Consider the following 21,784-nt stretch of genomic DNA (forward strand, 5'->3'; position numbering starts at 1 on the left):
ACACCAGTGCTTGGTCTAGCACTGGCATGTCATGCAACTGAGTACTTAGGTACAATACTAACAGTTCTACAAATATGCTGGACCACTTGACAATTGCCAGTCATCAAGACCAGTGATCCTAAAGTCAAGATAGACTGGGTGTCTAGTGGCAAATGTTAAATGTAAACCTCCCTTTTTGTTGACCATCACAGAACAAAAGAGACAGAAATTAGTGACATATTTGCAAAACAAGGGTTACTCTGTAGCACTGGTGAATTTGACATCTCAGTGACTGACATGTGCAGAACTCTGATCTTGTATGTTTTTATTATTACACCCAAACCACAGAGGCTTCAGGAGGAAGAGGGACGATGTGCTGCATGCAGACCTAGAGAGTTCATGGCTATGTATACTCCCCACAGAGTTCAGTCCGGAGTGAGTACTATTGCCCATCATGGTGATATATCAGAATACCACTTGATCCTACAACACACAACTGGCAAATAAATCAATGATTGCTTAATCTGCAATCTCATTAAAATCAGATTTAAGTTCTCGTTGCCGCTAAACAAAGATCTGAGGACATCCCATTACGGGACACGTCAGAATGACCTTTCGCAAACTTTGACACCAGCCAATTAGAAAGCAGCTTTCTCGAGCTTTGCGGCACTCGTTTCAACCTGGAGGTTTCCATTTCAGACTACGCTTGAAAAATATGTTGACACAGTTCTCAATTAAAATTTTGAAAACTGAACAAACGAACATTCCGGAATGTCTAATATATGGTTGAGATTGTATGGCAGTGCTTCCCACGTACTGTACAATGCCTCCTCTGTTCAAATATTTATCCTACGGAAGTGAGAGATAGACGATAATTTTGACGGATTCAGTCGTACAGGCCGTTACTGTCGTTCAGGATACCCCTTGTTAACATTTTCGAGGTTGCATGATCAGAAACACATTCTGACAGTCACTTTCATGATCTGGTAAGCGACGCTTTGATTGGTCGGATGAAAGGTCATTCTGTTGTGACCCGTAATGGGATGTCCTCAGATCTTTGTTTAGCAATAGCCAGAACTAAGATCTGATTTTAATGAGATTGCTTAATCTGAGGACACTTGATAAATGTAGGAGGAATCTTCAAACAAACAGTGAATTATTTATTTGTGCTGATTTTGATGTCAAAGAATCAGCCAGAAATATGCATGAGGGAGTTAAATTAACAGAAGTCAGTGAAACTAAACACAATTGATTAACAGATTCACAAAAATATGAAAATAGATGTACTGGTAAATCTCAAACAAAACTTGGTAATAATAATGAAATAATAAATAAAAAAAAGACCAGTTTAGAAAATGGATAATAGTCATTTTTGATAACATAATTTTGATTACTTCTAAACATGGTTGATCATCGCCATTAAACAATCATTACAGAACTGAAATCCCTCCTCAGTTGAAGCACCCCATCCATTCTGAAACAAAAGTCAGAAGCGATGTTGAAACCCGAATCAAGTGCTATCCTAAGTGCAGAAAGGTCATGTGATCGGTGATACTGGTGAGATGATATGATCATGAATAAAGTCTGTCTGAAGCAAGGCCACAACATCAAACTGGATGCAGCCATTCAGAACTCAGTATACACAGACTGCACCCAATCACAATACTGGTCACAGAGGGCAACCTACTGGCAACCAATAGAAAAGCAGCTTAGTCGAATATGGCTATCAACTCTACAGCTTCTTCTGCAGCAAAGTCAAAGCAACAGCTCACTGCTTTAAAATGTGCAATCTGTTTGTTAACAGATATTGTATTAAAAATCTCTCAATATAAAACTGTCCACTTTTGATGTGTCTATTCACACTTTTCTACAAAGCTTCCTGGAAACAATCCTGTCTTGCTGTTCCGAGAGAGTGTTCCTTTAAACCAGCCATCCTCGCGTTTCTTGTGCACATACACAATGTCACCACACTGAAGGTCCAGTTCATGATCTGTCTGGGGAGGGTATGGCACGATGCACCGGTACCTACAACAAGAATGAAACAATCTGCACTCTTTTCAAAAACATTCAAACCACAGACAATGTCCCTGTTTCGCACAAATTACAATCTCACCGCCTTGGCCAGAAATGGGTACCAAAACCATAAGCATTGTCCTGGTTAGACATGAGTCTGGAACGGACAACAAACTGCCGTCCCAACAACAGCAAATTGGAACAAACACATTGGTATTTTCCATTATGTACAAGAGGTGGCTGAAAAGGTTTGAGCCTAACTTTGAAGCATGTATAGTACATCATTAACAGTGTGCATGTATTAAGTATATTATTGCTTACATAATACAAAACTACATTAGCATATTTGTGAAGGAGACTCACGGGCTGCTTGGGTTGTATACTCCCCAGGGAGCTGAGAATGAAAATTGAGTGCACACTGATCCATTGACCGCGCTATGGACATCTGGCTCATTATGAATGCACTTCATAATGATGACATCATGAGCATCGATCCACGCAATTGGGATAAGATGACACATACCAACCATGTCAGTGAGCCTGACCAACCGATCCCGTAAGTCGCCCCTTACGACAAGCTTGGGTTGCTGAAAACCTATTCTACCCCAGATCTTCAAGGGTAAGAGAGGAAGAGAGCAGTGAAGATGATTCAGGATCAAGAAGACCTTCAACTGCCACCACTAAGATGCCGTTGATGAAATACATATGACCATGGCTAATCGACGACTCACCACTTGTCATATAGCCAATACAGAAGGCATCTCTCATGAGAGAGTTGTGAATATTCGGAGGAATGAACTGGGCATACAAAGGTTTCAGCATGCTGAGTTCAAAGACATCTGACTCCTGATCTGATCTGATCTCATGAAACTTTACTTTGTTTTGAAGTGGACCCATATCATATTGTTGAGTGATTTGTAACCATGGATGAGTCTTGGGTTCACCTCCTATCAGCCAGACTAAAAAACAGCCAAAGCAGTGGAAACATCTAACGTCCTCTCCGATGAAGAAGGCAAAGTCTGTACCGACAGCTGGCAAGGTGATTCTGGGAATCTAAAAGAATCCTACTGGTGGACTACCTCCCAAAAGCTCAGACCATTAATGTCTGATATAATGCTAATCTGCTTAGGCAACTACATGGATATCAAGGCTAAACATCGTGGACAACTCACTGAAGGTGTGTTCTTCCAATAGGACAATGCACAAGTCTGTTGTCACCGTGTCTGCAATGCATGACCTTAACCTCTTCCTTAATTTATAGAAGGTGGTGAAGTGAAATGGGGTTTAACATAGCATTCAAAATTATTGCATTTATATAGCAACTTGCATGCACGTGTGTGAGGTTGCTTGTACTAGTCCGGACTAATGTCGATTTTATAGTGCTAGCCCACGGAGATACCATGCTGCAGTTTAACATGAATACCCCCTTCGGACACAGTATACTGACTCCAAACCATCCAGTCCTTGTTTTATCCCCAATAGGCTCCGCTCTGCGGTCAGACACTCTACCACTTGTCTCAAATTTACAGAAAGAACTCTCTGGCAAGCATTATGCAAATGATGGTGATATGTCTGCTGTGGAGGACTTTCTACACCACCAGGAGGAAACCTTCTACACCAGCAGCAGATGTGTGTGGGTCTAGGAGGTGACCATGTTGATAAACAATTCAAAGCCAACTCCATCAATGCAGGCCAACACAGTTAGGCTCAGAACTTTTCAGCAACCCCTCATACACCCGCATATTGCATAAATTACTTTGATGTTTGTTTCTTCATTTGTTGAAAACTGCACCCTGCTTGGTAAAGACAAACCAAAAATGATAATCAAGGCAAACCTGGGATTCAAACCACAATAATGATTCTGTCATGCCTAAGGGACACAAATCTGCACAACAAACTCTGATGCCTTAGATGATGGGGGCTAGCCGTGGACCCCACAAAAATACAATGTGACACTCTATTGTGTCCAACATAATATATGACCACATACTAACTTGGCTTCTTGCATCAGTCAGGGTGACCCTGCACTTACTTTTCTCTGGCCAGCGGTTTGGGTCTGCTCGGCTTGGATGGGGGTGGGGAGGCGGAGTCGAAGGACCCCGTCTTCTTGTGCTGACTGCTGTCACCTGATGCCCCAGCTCCACTCTCAGCCGACGGGTACGACCCCGACCTGGCCACAAACAAACTTCCTTAATGCTGGGATTTACTTCACACATTTATCCTGCATATCTCTCACTATTTCACACGATTTGACACAGTCTGACATGTGTACACATTATCTGACACTTGATGACACAATAACACATTTTGATAAGACACATTTTGACACAGTCTGAGAGAAATTGACACAATCTGAAAGAAATTGACACAATCAGACACTTGCTGACACAATAGGACACATTTGACACAATCTGAGAGAAATTGACACAATCTGAGAGAATTTGACACAATCTGAGAGAAATTGACACAATCAGACACTTGCTGACACAATAGGACACATTTGACACAATCTGAGAGAAATTGACACAATCTGAGAGAAATTGACACAATCAGACACTTGCTGACACAATAGGACACATTTTGACACACACTGACACAACTGGAGACACGCTGACTCAATAGGACACATCTCTGAGAGAATTTGACATTTTGACTTTGAAATGACATCTACAATCCAACTTTTGGATCACCTCTCATACAGTTGGCTAAAGGATATAGAAATATTGTTCTTCTATGTTATCAGCACCAGGTTAATCATTTAGTGAATCAAAGAAGACTCCATGTAAAACAAGTCAATTACACAGTTAACAGTAATTGTCCACGTAACAGGTGACATTATAAGTTGTAGCACGTCCCATGCCTGGTTTTATACCACTAGCCGGAGGGATGCATAAAACCACATGTACCCCGAGAGACTGCAACAATAGGATTTATTCTCCCTCTCAGAAATCCATGTGCAGCCTCTTTTGTTGTGTAGGGGTATAAGGCATTTATTCTCCCGCTGAGAAAGTTATTTCTCTCCAAGGTGGGATACACATAGCATTTTATCAAGATCATGTGAACCAATCAGATCTCTCATCATTCAGGCATGTGGTATGAGAAATCACTTTAATCATGTGTAAGAGGAGACGTAACACTATAATCATGTGTAAGAAGTGACGTAACACTATAATCATGTGTAAGAGGTGATGTAACACTTTAATCATGTGTAAGAGGTGATGTAACACTTTAATCAAGTGTAAGAGGTGACATAACACTATAATCATGTGTAAGAGGAGACGTAACACTATATTCATGTGTAAGAGGTGACGTAACACTATAATCATGTGTAAGAGGTGACGTAACACTATAATCATGTGTAAGAGGGGACGTAACACTATAATCATGTGTAAGAGGGGACGTAACACTTTAATCAAGTGTAAGAGGTGACATAACACTATAATCATGTGTAAGAGGAGACGTAACACTATAATCATGTGTAAGAAGTGACGTAACACTATAATCATGTGTAAGAGGTGATGTAACACTTTAATCATGTGTAAGAGGTGATGTAACACTTTAATCAAGTGTAAGAGGTGACATAACACTATAATCATGTGTAAGAGGAGACGTAACACTATATTCATGTGTAAGAGGTGACGTAACACTATAATCATGTGTAAGAGGTGACGTAACACTATAATCATGTGTAAGAGGAGACGTAACACTATAATCATGTGTAAGAGGTGACGTAACACTTTAATCAAGTGTAAGAGGTGACATAACACTATAATCATGTGTAAGAGGAGACGTAACACTATAATCATGTGTAAGAGGAGACGTAACACTATAATCATGTGTAAGAGGTGATGTAACACTATATTCATGTGTAAGAGGTGATGTAACACTATATTCATGTGTAAGAGGTGACGTTACACTATATTCATGTGTAAGAGGTGACGTAACACTATATTCATGTGTAAGAGGTGACGTAACACAATAATCATGTGTAAGAGGTGACGTAACACTATAATCATGTGTAAGAGGTGACGTAACACTATAATCATGTGTAAGAGGTGACGTAACACTATAATCATGTGTAAGAGGTGAGGTAACACTATAATCATGTGTAAGTGGTGACGTAACACTATAATCATGTGTAAGAGGAGACGTAACACTGACTGTAAGGATTCCTATTTGAAATATACACAAACAGTAAGGTAAGTTGGGTAATAAGTTCTTGAAAAGTAGTGTTTATATTTTCTTATTGAAGATGGTGAGATATCGTTATTGTGATAGATATTCTACCCTGGAATCTCTATACTAACACTGCCTTTCTCTGTACGAAAACTGTCAACATTTATGTCCAGGACCAAAACAATTACCTGACATGCGTTACAGACCCTTCCAGCAGTGCAGAGGTTTCACCATCATCGCCTGGGGATTTTGATTTTTTACTTTTACTGGCAAGTCGTTTAACGAGACTTTTCTTCTCCTTGTCCTTCCGTTCCTTGTGATCCTTCAGATCTTTGTCGTGCTTGTCGTGCTTGTCATGCTTGTCATGCTTCTCCTTCTTCTCCTTCTGTAAAGTCAGACAGTTTATTTTTGATAATGCACAGTAACAGGTTTATACTGAGGGTAGGGTTTAACTGTTGATAATGCACAGTAACAGGTTTATACTGAAGGTAGGGTTTAACTGTTGATAATGCACAGTAACAGGTTTATACAGATGGTAGGGCTAACTTGTTTATAATACACTGACAGGTTTGTATGGACTGTAGGGCTAATTGTTGCATCAGCTTCTTGATAATGCGACCGCCTCCGTGGTCTAGTGGTAGAGCGTCCGCCCGGAGAGTGGAAGGTCCGAGGTTCGATCCCCGGCCGTGTCATACCAAAAGACGTTAAAAGATGGTACTTGCTGTTACCCTGTCTGGCGCTCGGCATTAAGGGGCTAAAACAAGGACTGGTCGGCTCGGAGTCAGTATACTGTGTCTGAGTGGGGTATTCATGTTAAACTGCAGCATGGTATCTCAGTGAGCTAGCACTATAAATCGGCATCAGTCCGGACTAGTACAAGCAGCCACACAAACACACACACGTACATGTACATGCACGTCGCTATATAAGTGCAATAATCTTGGACGCGACGTTAAACCCCATTTCACCTCACCTTGATAATGCACAGGTTTATACTGAGGGTAGGGTTTAACTGTTGATAATGCACAGTAACAGGTTTATACTGATGGTAGGGCTAACTTGTTTATAATACACAATGATAGGTTTGTATGGACTGTAGGGCTAATTGTTGCATCAGCTTCTTGATAATGCACAGTAACAGGTTTATACTGAAGGTAGGGTTTAACTGTTGATAATGCACAGTAACAGGTTTATACAGATTGTGGGCTAACTTGTTTATAATACACAATGATAGGTTTGTATGGACTGTAGGGCTAATTGTTGCATCAGCTTCTTGATAATGCACAGTAACAGGTTCATACTGAAGGTAGGGTTTAACTGTCGTTTTGGTGCACCCTGAAAATGGAGTTTGCCTACTTGTATCCCACTTTTTTCATTGTCCTTGGATACCTTCAGTTTAGTGAAGAAAAAGATAATGTTGTTCAGTATTTTTTTTAATATCCCAAATCATCAAAAGGCACTAGTTCACCACTAGACTGATCTGCATAGCAAGTTTCAACAAGAAATATTCAACAGTGTAGGAGTTCTGCTCCAAAAACGGAATACAGATGGACAGGCGGTTATTATTATTTTATATATATATATATATATATATATATATATATATAGCAAAAGCTGCAACTAAATAAACATGACAATATATTATTCCTGATATGATAATACTGTATATCTTCATATTAACATGAGCGTGAATTAAATGCGAAAATTGCAGGTGGCCTTTGCTCGCATTAATTAACTTCGCATTTATGTCTCCAAAATGACTATCAACAATAGGACGGCCTCACTGCACACTTTGGATAGTGGAAATACTAACTTGAATAATAACACAAACATGGTTTATGGAGCAGCAGTGTGTAACAAGTATATAACAATGTCATTCAAACAATAGCAATTACACAATGGGCATCCGTCGAGTTATCACTTCTGGGATCAAGAATTCCACCCACTCGTGTCCAGCTCCTCCCCCGCATACCAATCAGTGAAATGGTGTTGGTTCATTGATATTAAGTTGCAGTTTTGGCTAGGTGTCAGTAGTTGTATTAATTTGGAGACGCATTAATTTCCAGATTTACTGTAGTTTCAGACACAATTCTTCTGGTCATTGCATTTAAATTCTTAATTGAAGTGATGTATATTTTTGAACTGAATCACAGGTAGATCTGGGAGAAAATGTGTGTACAGCTGATTGCTATTTCCAGATAAATTTAGGAGAAAATACACACAGTAGTCTTAATCCCTTCATATAAAACAATGCCATACAGAACAGGATATACAATTTAAATGGTAAATCATCATAAGAAAGAAAATTTATGGATGTCAGCTTCATTTATTACCGGTATGAGGAACACAACGTTTCGGAGTATATGCTTACTCCTTCATCATGTGAACTAATATTGTTTCATAATTAATCTTTTCAAACTAATAGCTACATTGTTGTAATATTATTTCATGATGAAGTAGATCTACACATGTACACATGCAGATATTGGTAAAACAGAAACCTAGAACCTTGAGAGTGCGTTCATTTTAACCCTGAACCAGATTTCTCAATGAGAGATACCTCCCAAATGTTAATATGTTTACTCCTGTAGCTGGCACATCAATTATTCACACTGTCCAAAAGTGCCAATATAGTAGTATCTCGCTACATGGCAATTGAGTCAACGTTTCCCACATAGCGACATAGAGTGATTGAGTGAGCGAGTTTGGTTTTACACCGCTTTTAGCAATATTCCAGCAATATCACGGCGGGGGACACCAGAAATGGGCTTCACACATTGTACCTATGTCAGGAATCGAACCCGGGTCTTCGGCATGACGAGCGAACGCTTTAACCACTAGGCTAGCCGACCGCCCCATAGCGACATAGATAGAGCAAGACTGGTACCCTGCCCTTCACCTCCTAGCGGTTGCAGGCAAGGAGCACAAGCGCTCTAGGTCAGGTAAACCAGTCTAGGACAGGACGTGGCTCCCTGGTATGATTGTTGCCGAATAACGTAAACATGTTAGCATAATAATAAACAGTTAGGAATCTTTTAAATAATATTTTCAATTTTTTATATGCAATTCATATGTACTCATGTCTATATACATATGCAAGACAAAGATAAAGTTTCTGTTAAAAGTGTGGTTACATCTTTCCAACGATCACTCGTCATCATGGCCCATGCCCCATCTATTTTCTCAAACCCATATTAAATAAGGCACTGTGCCTGGAGCCATGCAATTATTATACAAGTTCACAGCAAAATGTCCTCACCTTGTCTTTACTGGAGTGTGAGTGATGGCTGTCCCCCGTGGCTCCCAACACAACGTTGGGGGGCGTGATGTTGGTCGATGCTGACATGGAATGGTGTATAGCAGCTAGGCTCGATGGGCTCCACCCCCCGCTGGGAGACGAGGAATGGCTACCTCGTTTGGGAAGATGAACCGTTGTGGTGGAGTGAGCAGGCCCTTGGCTGGAAGCGGAGACGTGGCAACTGGACTTGGAAGAACTGGAGGAGTTGTACCCGGGAGGTGGAACTGTGATTGCTGCTTTGGATGCCCTGGAGGAATGGCTGCCGCTGGAGGGTGAAGAGGCGGTGTAAGTCTTTGGTGCTCGGGGGAGGAGAGGTGGGGGTGCTGACTGGCTCGAGCTAGACTGAAAGGACTGGCTTGAAGTAGAGGTACGCCCTAGGTCGAGATTGGTGATGTTGTTAGAGTCAGAGGATGCAGAAGAATGGGAGTTTGTCTGAGGAGCTCGGGCTCGAATGTTCAACACATTGGGACTGACTGGCTTGAACGCACTCTGGTGCCTGGAAGGTGAAAGGTTTAAGTGAGTAGGAAAGAAGAAGGTAAAACAAGGGTTAATAGGAATGAAGGTGAATAAGACTAATTCTTGGTCACCGAACTCAAAATGAAGCAAGAAAGTCAAGGGGTCCACAGATTCAAATACAGTAGGAGTTCCTGTTTGCTTGCTGACAAATTGTTGATTTTTTCTAATCTTCAGTCTTGTGACTTCTAATTTTTATACTGTAAATATAACACAATTTCTTATGTAAGAAACATTTTCTCCAAATATACAGATCTTGTGGGTTTTAAAGTAGAATTCTGGTTCATCTTATACAAAGAGATGAGAATGTCTTTTCAATCATGTCAATGGAGCATGGTCCTTAATTTGGGGGTGTTTATAGGGGGTTCATCAGAATTTAACAAATTTGTGGTCACAAAAATTTGTGGAAATTCGCGGACCCGCGGAAGATTCTCATCCCTGTATACAAGATATGTTCAGCAGGTATCCAGGCTGACTATTAAGAAAGCATGAGAAACACATACATTGTTCATTGAACTACCAAACCATACACCACTGAACAGAAGTCCCAGGATACATGTGCATCGATTAGAAAGGAAATGGGAAACATAATGGGTAGGAGAAAAAGTCAACCGAACCCAAAGGTCTCATAAAGCAACAACAGGACACAGTCATCGATATCCCCCGCAATGGTAAATACTTGTCTTGAATATGTCAACTAGTTATATACATATATATTTTGTTGCCATGGAAATTTGGAAATCCCAAACTATCAAAAGGCACCAGTTCACCACTAGACCTATCTATGTGCCAAGTAGGATGAAGAAATATTGTACGGTTGTCAAGATCTGCTCCTTAAACAAGCACTACTGGAATTTCCAGCCTAAGTCATAGTTGTCACAGACACACGAAAAGTTTCCCCCACTTCGAAAATCCCAAACTCTCAAAAGGCAGCAGTTCACCACTAGACCTATCTATGTGCCAATTTTGGTGAAGAAATGTTGTACAGTTGTCAACATCTTCCCCGGAAACAAAATTTTGCAACTAATGGTGTCAATTTTAATACCCCATGCAAAATGCGTTGCGGGAGATAAAAAAGAGCTTGAGGTTGTAACAGGCTTGAATAATTTGTGGTAAACGTACAAGACTGTAAACCGGACTGTCCCCACAAATGGACTGGGCCAAAGATTTATGCTAACGTCTAATTTGGATGATATGTTTTAAGGCTTTGGCTGGATACTCATTGATAAGATGGTAGCATAAGTGTTGATATTGGCTGATTGTGACGATGTTTTGTGTTACAGAACAATCAAGGATACAACCTCTTCACATTTCTGTCACTATGCTCTAAACATATCCAAACCTGAGATCGAACACCTCCGCCAAGTCTTCACCCACCTCAACAATTATCCACCCAATCTCGTCGACAAAGTCATCGCCTCTGTACTCCATCCCACACCCAGACCTGCCCCCCTCAAACCTGAATCAGCGCCCTCTACATCGCCCTCCCGTTCATAGGAAAAGCCTCCCACATTATCAGCCGCCTCCTCAAACAGCAAGCCAACATCGACACCCACTTCACCAGCTCCAACTCCCTCAAGACCCTGCTAAGAACACAACCAAACCCCAAGAGCCTAAAGGTGTAGTTTACAAAATTGACTGAAACTGTGGACAATCTTACGTAGGTGAAACATCCGGCCCAATTAACACCAGAATGAAAGAGCACAAAATCTCCACCATTAAATCCGACAGTAAATCAGCCATCACGGACCATATCAACAACTGTCCTGATCACAACATCAACTTGGACAACGTCCAAATCCTCTCCAACAACCTCCATGATTTCACTAAAAGAAAACTAACAGAAGCAATCCACATTCGCCGCCACAAGCCTTCGATCAACAGAGATCAAGGCTATTTCATCCCATCCGCCTACTATGAACTCATCAAGCAATAATCCCTTATCCTGTTTAATTGGCTTCATGTCCCATTGGCTTCCACCTATGTGTTCTCTGTCCATCGTGTTGTCACAGTATCATCCCCTTGTTGTCAACACCTACCTATGTTATCCCACTAATATATGCAGTTGTTGTTACTTTTAATCCTCTACTGATATTCCTCCACCTACTATATATATTCTGTACTAAGTCCCTCATTCAGTCTTCCTTGACAACGGTATAAGGATCTATACCAAAACGTCGCTTTTTACAGTATTAAGTGTCTACCTTGACTATGCTCTAAGTAAGACTAGACTGCAAGGGGGATGCAGTTTGTGCCGCGTTACCTGTATAACTGTACATAGTTTCCAGGGAACACTCCTGTACTCCCTGTTTTGAGACACTGGCCTTTGTACCAGCCATCCTGGCATTTCTCCGACACGGTGTACCCATCACCCTTCCTCAGTTCCAGCTCATCTTCCTTCTGAGGTTTGTAGCTGTACGTCGCGACATACCTGCAACATCGCACATACCTTTTATTGTTTGCAGTTTAACTCAGCTATATTCCAGTTATATGACAGCGGTTTGTAAATAATCAAGTCTGGACAGACAATCCAGTGATTGACATCATGAGCATCGATCCACGCAAATTGGTATGATGAGATGCATCAGCGAATCTGACCATCTGATCCCGCAAGTTGCCTCTTACGACAAGCATAACCGCTTTTTACGGCAAGCATGGGTTGCTGAAGTCCTTTTCTACCCGAGATGACATTGTGTAAGATCTCGATGTTCTTAACTCTACATCCACACATTAATAAAAACCTCTTAACACCATCACCAATTTACTTGTGTCGAATGTGACTACAGATATTTTCAGGTAAGTACAATTAATTCCGAACTGCGCTTGGTGCTCCTTGGAAAAGGAGCTGGGAAGCTAGCCATGTTTTGAGATTGTATGGCAGTTTTAAGCCAGGCTATGCACATGTCCTTGAAATGGCTGTTGAACACTTTTTTCCTCGTATTTTTCAACCAAAAAACCCCCATTACTATAGACATGATAGAAGTCTATGGGAAAACATTTGGTTGTGTGTAGGAGCCTTGGGGGTCATCAAAAGTACTTACACTGGTGTGAGGCCACTTGGCATAACAGAGTTGTCTCCTCCTGCACTGCCGGTGGTTGTGGTTGAAGATCCACTAGATGGGTCAGTTCCCGCCTGAAAATGCGTAACTTTTCTCTCAGATCGTTGTCCTTGACGTGAAATTTGATGTTTGATATGAACATAATCAGAAGAATATCACCAAGTCATAAAGTTAAAAGTTATCTGGTAAGAAATGTTAGGGACAAATTTTAAATACTATTCCATTTTAACAAATATTAATAATGTCATGCATAATCTCTACATGCTAGACAGGTGAGTACTGTTGAAGTGATGTTTGATTGAAGGGAGATAACTCTACTATGACATAGTAAGGCATGTCTACTCATGCAGTCGTAAGGCAACAATAGCAATGGTAAGTAATCTGACACATAATCATGTTAAATGACTGACTTTAATGGTTATCTTGTGCAACATGTTGTGAAGGTGCTACGTATTTACAACCGACCGACCAATCAATCACTACATGCAATACGATTGTAGATCTCCCATAATGTAGACTGACAGAGGTTTATGAAGTTGAAAATAAAGGTTACATGGTACTCTTTGTTTTGTTTTTTAAGTAAACTCTTTGCAAAGTGATTTTCTACAAATATACATGTACTTCTGATAAGAATATTCCAATCATTCCATAATACACCAAACTGAATTCAACATTTTTGTAAATGTTTTGCTTCTGAACAGATCATTGCGTATTTGAGAATGGAGTTGGTAGACAAAAAAAAAGATATTCATGTTTGTTTTTGTTGTTTTAACGCAATTCAGCTGAATAACTATTGTAAAATTATGCCGTTTGATATATTCATGTAGGTTTTTTCTTTGGTCCACTTACAAATAAGGTTAAGTCGGGAAATTTGAACCACATGTATTGCTCTATTAAAAGTTCAACAGTGTGGCCTCTGAGCAAGATGACTTTTCTTCATAGCAGCCGAAAGTCTCCAAATTAAGACTTAACAACCTGAACCCTACATGTAGTGTAATTTCTATCCATGGTCATAAACCTTCCTTACCTGTGCAGTTTGTGGTGCCGATTTCTGAGTTGAGGTAGAGGAGCTAGTTGTGGTGACGACAGCAGCAGCGGCGGCCGTAGCGGCAGCAGTGAGGGGCGGCGTGGACGTTCCACTCACAGACCCAGCTGATGTGCTGGGAATATTGAATGCCCCCGAGCTGCTGCTGCTGCTGCTGCCCAGTTCGAGTGAGCGCCGCTGATGCTGGGTAGGTGGGGATGAGGATTTCTGGGGTGCTAGGGTGAATGAATGTCGTTTGGGTTGAGATGTGGGGTGAGAAGCCAACAGGGCTGGGTTGACGGAGGTGACTGAAGGTGAGGTGACCCGATGTGTCTCTGATGCTGATGTTGTTCGTTCGGAGCTATCAGAGTTACGTTGTCCCCCTGATTGGGTGCTATTACTGGCCTGTAGGATACTCACACTTGGCTTGGAGTTGAGCAGACTTTTAGCAGCATCATTTAACTGTGTAAATATAGGGGAAAACTAATCAGCTTCTAGCTGCAGCTAGGGATGGGAGATTCCCCCACAATACGCATCCTGACAGTAAGGATGCAATAAGCCTGATAAGATTTGTCATATTGTACCATAAAGGGAAAGACCATTGCTTCCCAACACAAACAGTTGCATAAACCGGTGTGGATTAAACGAACTAACGCTTATGGAAACAATGAGGGTTTAACACCCCTTTGGACATTATTCCAGTTATATCATGGCGTGTCAGCTTAATGAGGGAGGAATGCCCAAAGTGATGCAGGCCTCAGACGTCTACCACTTCGGTGAAACCCACAAGCACGGGCATGGTGCTGACAAACCTATAAACATAATCGGGGCGAACCAAGATTCGAACCCAAAACGCCTAAGTCTGTCCGCTGGTCTGTAGCAAGTGTATTTAACTTTTCCTGGACAGGTTGTTTTCATGTCTCACTGAGTTAAAGTAACAGTCCAAACAAACATAGAAGGGGGTCACATGCAGGGTAATATTAGGCTCATGTGATAACAGTTGCACAGAATTAACACATTACAACAGACAAGGGAAATAACATATTGCACGAACATTATTGCATACAAATTTAGTTAATAGTGTTGAAGTTGTTTTTATATGTTAACCACATACAGATGACACATTCGTTTTTAGAAAGCATCATTCGTCTCTATGGTAGTCAGTATGCATTTTGACAAATTGATAAAAATGTGTGCCTCATGGCATTTCTTTCAAGTTCTGAAGTGCAGTGAATTTCAGCTGCTGATGTCTTAAAGTGGTATTATATCTCTCAGTCAGGTAACAATGCAGTGACACTATGGCTAAAGAATGTTGCAGAACAATAAATTATTGGCAAGATGTCTCACGTCAATGATTATTGGCCTCGGTTGCTTACGTGGGCGACAGATTGGCATACCACATGTCATTATAAAACATGACAGTTCAATTTGTGCACAGTGGACAACAAGAGTTCACATAGAAACATTACAGTAGGAATTATTTTCATGTCATATATGTTCTTGTTACTGGTATATATATATATCTTGTAAAATGTGTAAAATGATCAAAATTTTCACTTGGGCAATTTACAAAAAAAATATTTCTGTCATTTTACAATTATTTGTCCATTTATTTTATTATGATAACAAACTGCAAACATTGTTATGTCCTATTTCTTCACCCAGTGACTGAAAATAATATGACAAGAAGAAAACAAAAGTCAATGTATATCATGGTATATGGTTTTAATTTTTTGACCTCTCATCCTAGCATAACACTGAGCATAATGAATATACCGTATCCGACTTAATAAGCACCCAGGGCGCTCTCAAAATTAGAAATAAGGGGCTCTTATTAGAATATAATTTTGGTGAGAAAAAAACCAGAAAGATTGTAAATTTCATAGTTTATGCTGACAGCCTGAAATGATACATAAGAAAAGTATGTGCGTATCATACACGACATATATTTTCCAGAATTTAATTGCCCATAATTAAGGGTGCATATAAAGCACGAGTGCGTATTATACACAAACAAATAAGTCTTGTGCTACATTGATCAATCGGAAGGGGTGCTAATTGGGATTGTTCACTAGCCAATATATTAGCAAATATCGCTGTGGGCACTTATTACGTCGAATACGGTATTGTGATGCATTCAGCCCTTTTGAACTTAATAACTTTTAGACATTCTGATGGAAAAATACTTGTAAAATGACTGAAATATTTTGGCGTTTTGTAGTGAAGTGAAAATCTCAGTTTACACATTGCCTGTAACCATGGCAACAGACGTACATGGCGATAGTCATCATGGTCCATTGTGTTGGCTTGAACAAGGAGGTATCAAACATTGTGTTAATAAATACAGCCCCACTCCAACACACAAAATGAGTAGTTTCAACAATTCAAACAAGCTACATCAAAAAGTGATAATAAAAAACTGCTACATCATGCAACTCGTGATGAGGATGTGTTACCTACCCTAACAAACGTCACAGGGAATATACCAATTTTATCCCCTTTCCTGCCTTCAATCCAATTTTCATCCACTCTTCGTATTACTGTCAGAGTTTCATCCTGCAAGTTACAACATATAGGTCTGCTATCAAGATAATCTTAGACGGTAATCAAGAGTCAGGTTTCATATATTCCAAGACATTAAAAGTGGAAAAAGACACAAAACCAATGTATCAACCACAAGGAAGCAATGCACTTTACATTGTTTGACAATTTTTCCTTTTGATTTTTTAATACCGCACTCAGCACTATTCCAGCTGCATGATGGATAACTAATCAAGTCGGGATCAGACAATCCAATGATTGATATTGTGAGCAACAATCTAAGCCATCAGGCTCATTGTCACGCAAATCAGTCACATCTTCCCGAGGCAAGAGAGTTAACTGACTTCCTGGGCTCAATCGTAGCGCCACCAGTGGTTATTATGAGTTACGTGAGTTACGTGACCAATGAGATTCCATCTCTTGCATTTGTTTCAAACAAAATGGCGGGCCCAGTCAAAACGATCTGATCAAGATCTATATTGTGATAAAACAGGGTCTTACATCGCGAAGAGCATCAAATCACGCGAACACACTGATTAAAAACATGAAAAGGTTTGGAAAATTACTGTTGACAAGGAGTTGGCGGTGCACATGCTTTGCAAATCCTGCAATAGCCGAAATCTGCAAGACAGTTTACTGACCGGATTTCGATTTTGTTTCGAGATTTTGATTGGACTATGCATAGACTCGTTAGTCCAGCCAAAATGTAACTCCATAATACCAGCCTAGTTCGGCAAGGGTGGAAACTGGACTTTTATAGTCAGTTAACGCCCTTGAATCGGGAAGATGGTTAGTCATGTCACTGAGTCTGACTGTCTGATCTGCTATGTTTTCCCTTACAACCAGCATACGCAGCTGGGACCAATACTACCCTGGAATCACCTCAGTGTTTAGAGGAATAAGGCAATGAATCATGACACTGACATAGATCATCAGTAACAAGCAATGAACAGTGTAGTGACATAAACAACGTACAACAGTCTTGACCCATGAAGATCTAGGGTAGAATAGGTCTTCAGCAACCTATGCTTGCTGTAAAAGGTGACTACGCTTGTCGTAAGAGGAGACTAACAGGATCGGGTGGTCAGGCTCGCTGACTAGGATGATGCATGTCTTCGTATCCCAATTGCACGGATTGATGCTCATGATGTCAATCACTGGATTGTCTGGTCCAGACTCAATTATTTACAGACCGCAATCATATGGCTTGAATATTGCTGAGTGCAGTGTTAAACAAAATATTAACAAAAAAACAAAAACAGTCTCACCTTTTGAAAGGACAGACAATCCTTTTCCTTCTCGTCCTTGAGATCAAAGTCGTACAATGCCTGGCACTGTGGTAACTGGGGTAACGCCACCAGTACCTGCAAAGAGGAGACAACTCATCATGAACTCACTTCACCGTTTGCCCATGTCACCCCTGCCATCTGTAGCTGTTTTAAACAAGAGTTGCAAGCATCTAATGTCAACTGACACACAGTCCCTACATATTCATATACACTGCAGACTCATGGATTAAGGATTAATAAAAGCATGTTTATCCCCATTTTCCATGTTAAGACAACATGCAAATAAAACATGAAGGGACCCATCTCATCCATTCTTTTTCAATGAGAAAACTGTGTACTATTGAAGAACTGCACACAGGCAGAAATATAGTGTACAATATTAGACCTATACATATAGCAAAGAATAATAAGTAACAGTAAACTACAGTTATAATGAACTCAAAGGGACCACTACTTATGGTCTGTTATAACCATAGTTCGTTATAAGCATATATACAGCATATATACACAAATGGACGGGACCAAAAAAGTTTCTTATATCTGTCAGTTCATTATAAGCATGTTTGTCATAAACATAGCTTACTGTATAATAAACTCATAAATCTAATAACATTATGAACAAATTAAACATAAAGACACCAATAGGTAAAGAACTTCCTGTTCATCATCACGTAGAGACTTTCAGTGTGACCTTGACCTATATAGGAATTCTGGATTTAACTTTATGGCTTGTGCAAAGTGTCACTTTCCCCAAAAGACATAAATATAGTTGACTAAGGTTCTCCTTGTTCACCCATATTGCTACTTCAGGACTGAACATATACCTTTAATTATGATAATAAATGGGATTTATAACATATAAATAATGACAATAATATTACTGGAGTTACCACTATAATGTGTGAACTAATGGCGCTGTAAATGACGACTTGGTAATGTTGCCTCCATTTGACCAACTACTGAAAAATAACAACTTCTGATTGGTTCGACAAGGCATAGACAAGTCCCCATACTTCTAATGTTAGCCCACTGTAACCATGGTAACATGACAGCTATCATAGTATAGTGCTCCTCTCCCTAGCAGCCAACAAGGCTCCATGGTCTTGATCTCTATGATAAATCTGTCCTATAGACAAAAACATGATATTTGTATTTGGTTGTTAAGACAATCAAAGTATCTAATCTAGAAATAAAAAACTTGCGTGATCCAATGTTATAACCATTCTGGACCTGACCATCATCTAATAAAATAATATATAAATACACAGTCTGGACCTAAGGTCCCACTTTTTATATTTTTCATTTCACTGGCCTGCTGCCCCAACTTAAGAGCAGCCTGTCTAAGAAATGAATTAAACATAAAAACATGTAATTGGTATATTCTTAACATTGCCTTTGACATTGAATTTAGAAGCAGAGTCCCAATCATTGTAAGAGTTCTTCTTGGTCATTGCTGACATTACTGAGATGGAAGTGGAAGTTAATGTACTGCCAGAAGTAGTAGCATTATGCAGCACATGTAGCCAAGAAAACAGAGTCGAGTACACCTTGGCCACTGCCAGAGACATTGTGGTTAAGTGGCTACTACTGGTAGAGACACGGCGACCAGCTGTAGCCTGCAGATCAACAGCAGCTATTGACTAGTGCTATGCATATCTGTCACTAGGGTTATTTGAACGCCACAAGCCATGTAGAATGTGAACACTGTTAAACTTGTCTAAATTACAAGCGATATTTTTTAACATTAGTAACATATTTCACTTTATCTGTCCATCATGTGATTCATATAAGCATGATAAGAGGAATGTGGCTCAAAATATAATGATTCCACTAAAACTATAATACCTGGAATCTTTGGCTTATTTTATGGACAACCGAGACCTATAACATAAGCTCACCTTAACAATGTAAAGATGAGCTAAAAATGGATTTGCTCAAACTTCATCATAAATATGTAAGGTCACTAAATAATGAGGAAGCTGCTCATTCTTTCCTTGTAAAAACACCGAGATATGTTACTGAATGTTTTGTGCCAGGCCATGAGAAACAAGTGGGAATATCTACATCGTGTGCTTGTGGGGCAGACTGCTGAACGTCATTACAACTGAAATAAACAGGAATGGCCAGAGCAGCAGCTTAATCTGCTAAATCTATGGATTATATGAACAGCGTAATAAGTTAAATAGGACACAGTGTTCACGATGTTATCACACAGCAATATGACACAATGTTCACGATCTTATCACACAGCAATATGACACAATGTTCATGTTGTTATCACATTTCAATATGACACAATGTTCATGGTGTTATCACACAGCAATATGACACAGTGTTCATGGTGTTATCACAGCAATATGATGCTGTTTATGTTATCACACAGCAATATGACAATGTTCACAGTGTTATCACACAGCAATATGACACAATGTTCACAATGTTATCACACAGCAATATGACACAATGTTCATGTTGTTATCACACAGCAATATGATGCTGTTCATGTTGTTATCACACAGCAATATGACAATGTTCACAGTGTTATCACACAGCAATATGACACAATGTTCATGTTGTTATCACACAGCAATATGACACAATGTTCATGGTGTTATCACACAGCAATATGACACACTGTTCATGTTGTTATCACACAGCAATATGACACAATGTTCACAGTGTTATCAAACAGCAAAATGACACAATGTTCATGGTGTTATCACACAGCAATATGACACAATGTTCATGTTGTTATCACACAGCAATATGACAATGTTCAGTGTTATCACACAGCAATATGACACAATGTTCACGATGTTATCACACAGCAATATGACACAATGTTCACAGTGTTATCACACAGCAATATGACACAAAGTTCATGGTGTTATCACACAGCAATATGACCCAGTGCTCATGGTGTTATCACACAGCAATATGATGCTGTTCGTGTTGTTATCACACAGCAATATGATGCTGTTCATGGTGCTATTACACAGCAATATGGCAGTGTTCATGGTGTTATCACGAGGAAATATGACAGTTTTTATGGTGTTATCACACAGCAATATGACAGTGTTCATGGTGTTATCACAAGGCAATATGACACAGTGTTCATTGTGGTATCACACAGCAATATGACACAATGTTCATGTTGTTATCACACAGCAATATGACACAATGTTCATGGTGTTATCACACAGCAATATGACACAGTGTTCATGTTGTTATCACACAGCAATATGACACAATGTTCACAGTGTTATCAAACAGCAATATGACACAATGTTCATGGTGTTATCACACAGCAATATGACACAATGTTCATGTTGTTATCACACAGCAATATGACAATGTTCAGTGTTATCACACAGCAATATGACACAATGTTCATGTTGTTATCACACAGCAATATGACACAATGTTCATGGTGTTATCACACAGCAATGACACAGTGTTCATGTTGTTATCACACAGCAATATGACACAATGTTCACAGTGTTATCAAACAGCAATATGACACAATGTTCATGGCGTTATCACACAGCAATATGACACAATGTTCATGTTGTTATCACACAGCAATATGACAATGTTCAGTGTTATCACACAGCAATATGACACAATGTTCACGATGTTATCACACAGCAATATGACACAATGTTCACAGTGTTATCACACAGCAATATGACACAAAGTTCATGGTGTTATCACACAGCAATATGACCCAGTGCTCATGGTGTTATCACACAGCAATATGATGCTGTTCATGTTGTTATCACACAGCAATATGATGCTGTTCATGGTGCTATTACACAGCAATATGGCAGTGTTCATGGTGTTGTCACGAGGAAATATGACAGTTTTTATGGTGTTATCACACAGCAATATG

General features: G+C 39.9%; 1 protein-coding gene across 2 annotated transcripts in view; it reads right to left on the reverse strand.

The window, feature by feature from the left end:
* Window positions 1-649: 649 nt before the first annotated feature.
* LOC139449906 (E3 ubiquitin-protein ligase SH3RF3-like) overlaps window positions 650-21,784 on the reverse strand; it is a 32,726-nt gene continuing 11,591 nt past the window's right edge. The window contains exons 4-12 of one of the 2 annotated variants that reach the window (XM_071231505.1): window positions 17,872-17,967; window positions 16,523-16,618; window positions 14,066-14,524; window positions 13,021-13,112; window positions 12,243-12,410; window positions 9,428-9,962; window positions 6,357-6,553; window positions 4,025-4,162; window positions 650-2,004 (exon numbers count right to left, since the gene is read on the reverse strand). In XM_071231505.1, the coding sequence (XP_071087606.1) occupies window positions 1,833-2,004; window positions 4,025-4,162; window positions 6,357-6,553; window positions 9,428-9,962; window positions 12,243-12,410; window positions 13,021-13,112; window positions 14,066-14,524; window positions 16,523-16,618; window positions 17,872-17,967 (1,953 nt within the window). In that variant the 3' untranslated portion in view covers window positions 650-1,832. The remainder of the gene's footprint in view (window positions 2,005-4,024; window positions 4,163-6,356; window positions 6,554-9,427; window positions 9,963-12,242; window positions 12,411-13,020; window positions 13,113-14,065; window positions 14,525-16,522; window positions 16,619-17,871; window positions 17,968-21,784) is intronic. The other variant, XM_071231508.1, reaches the window with a different exon arrangement.

The sequence above is a fragment of the Haliotis cracherodii genome, unplaced genomic scaffold (assembly GCF_022045235.1).
Source record: "Haliotis cracherodii isolate W230 unplaced genomic scaffold, xgHalCrac1.p SCAF_8, whole genome shotgun sequence".
NCBI classification, from domain to species: Eukaryota; Metazoa; Mollusca; class Gastropoda; order Lepetellida; family Haliotidae; genus Haliotis; species Haliotis cracherodii.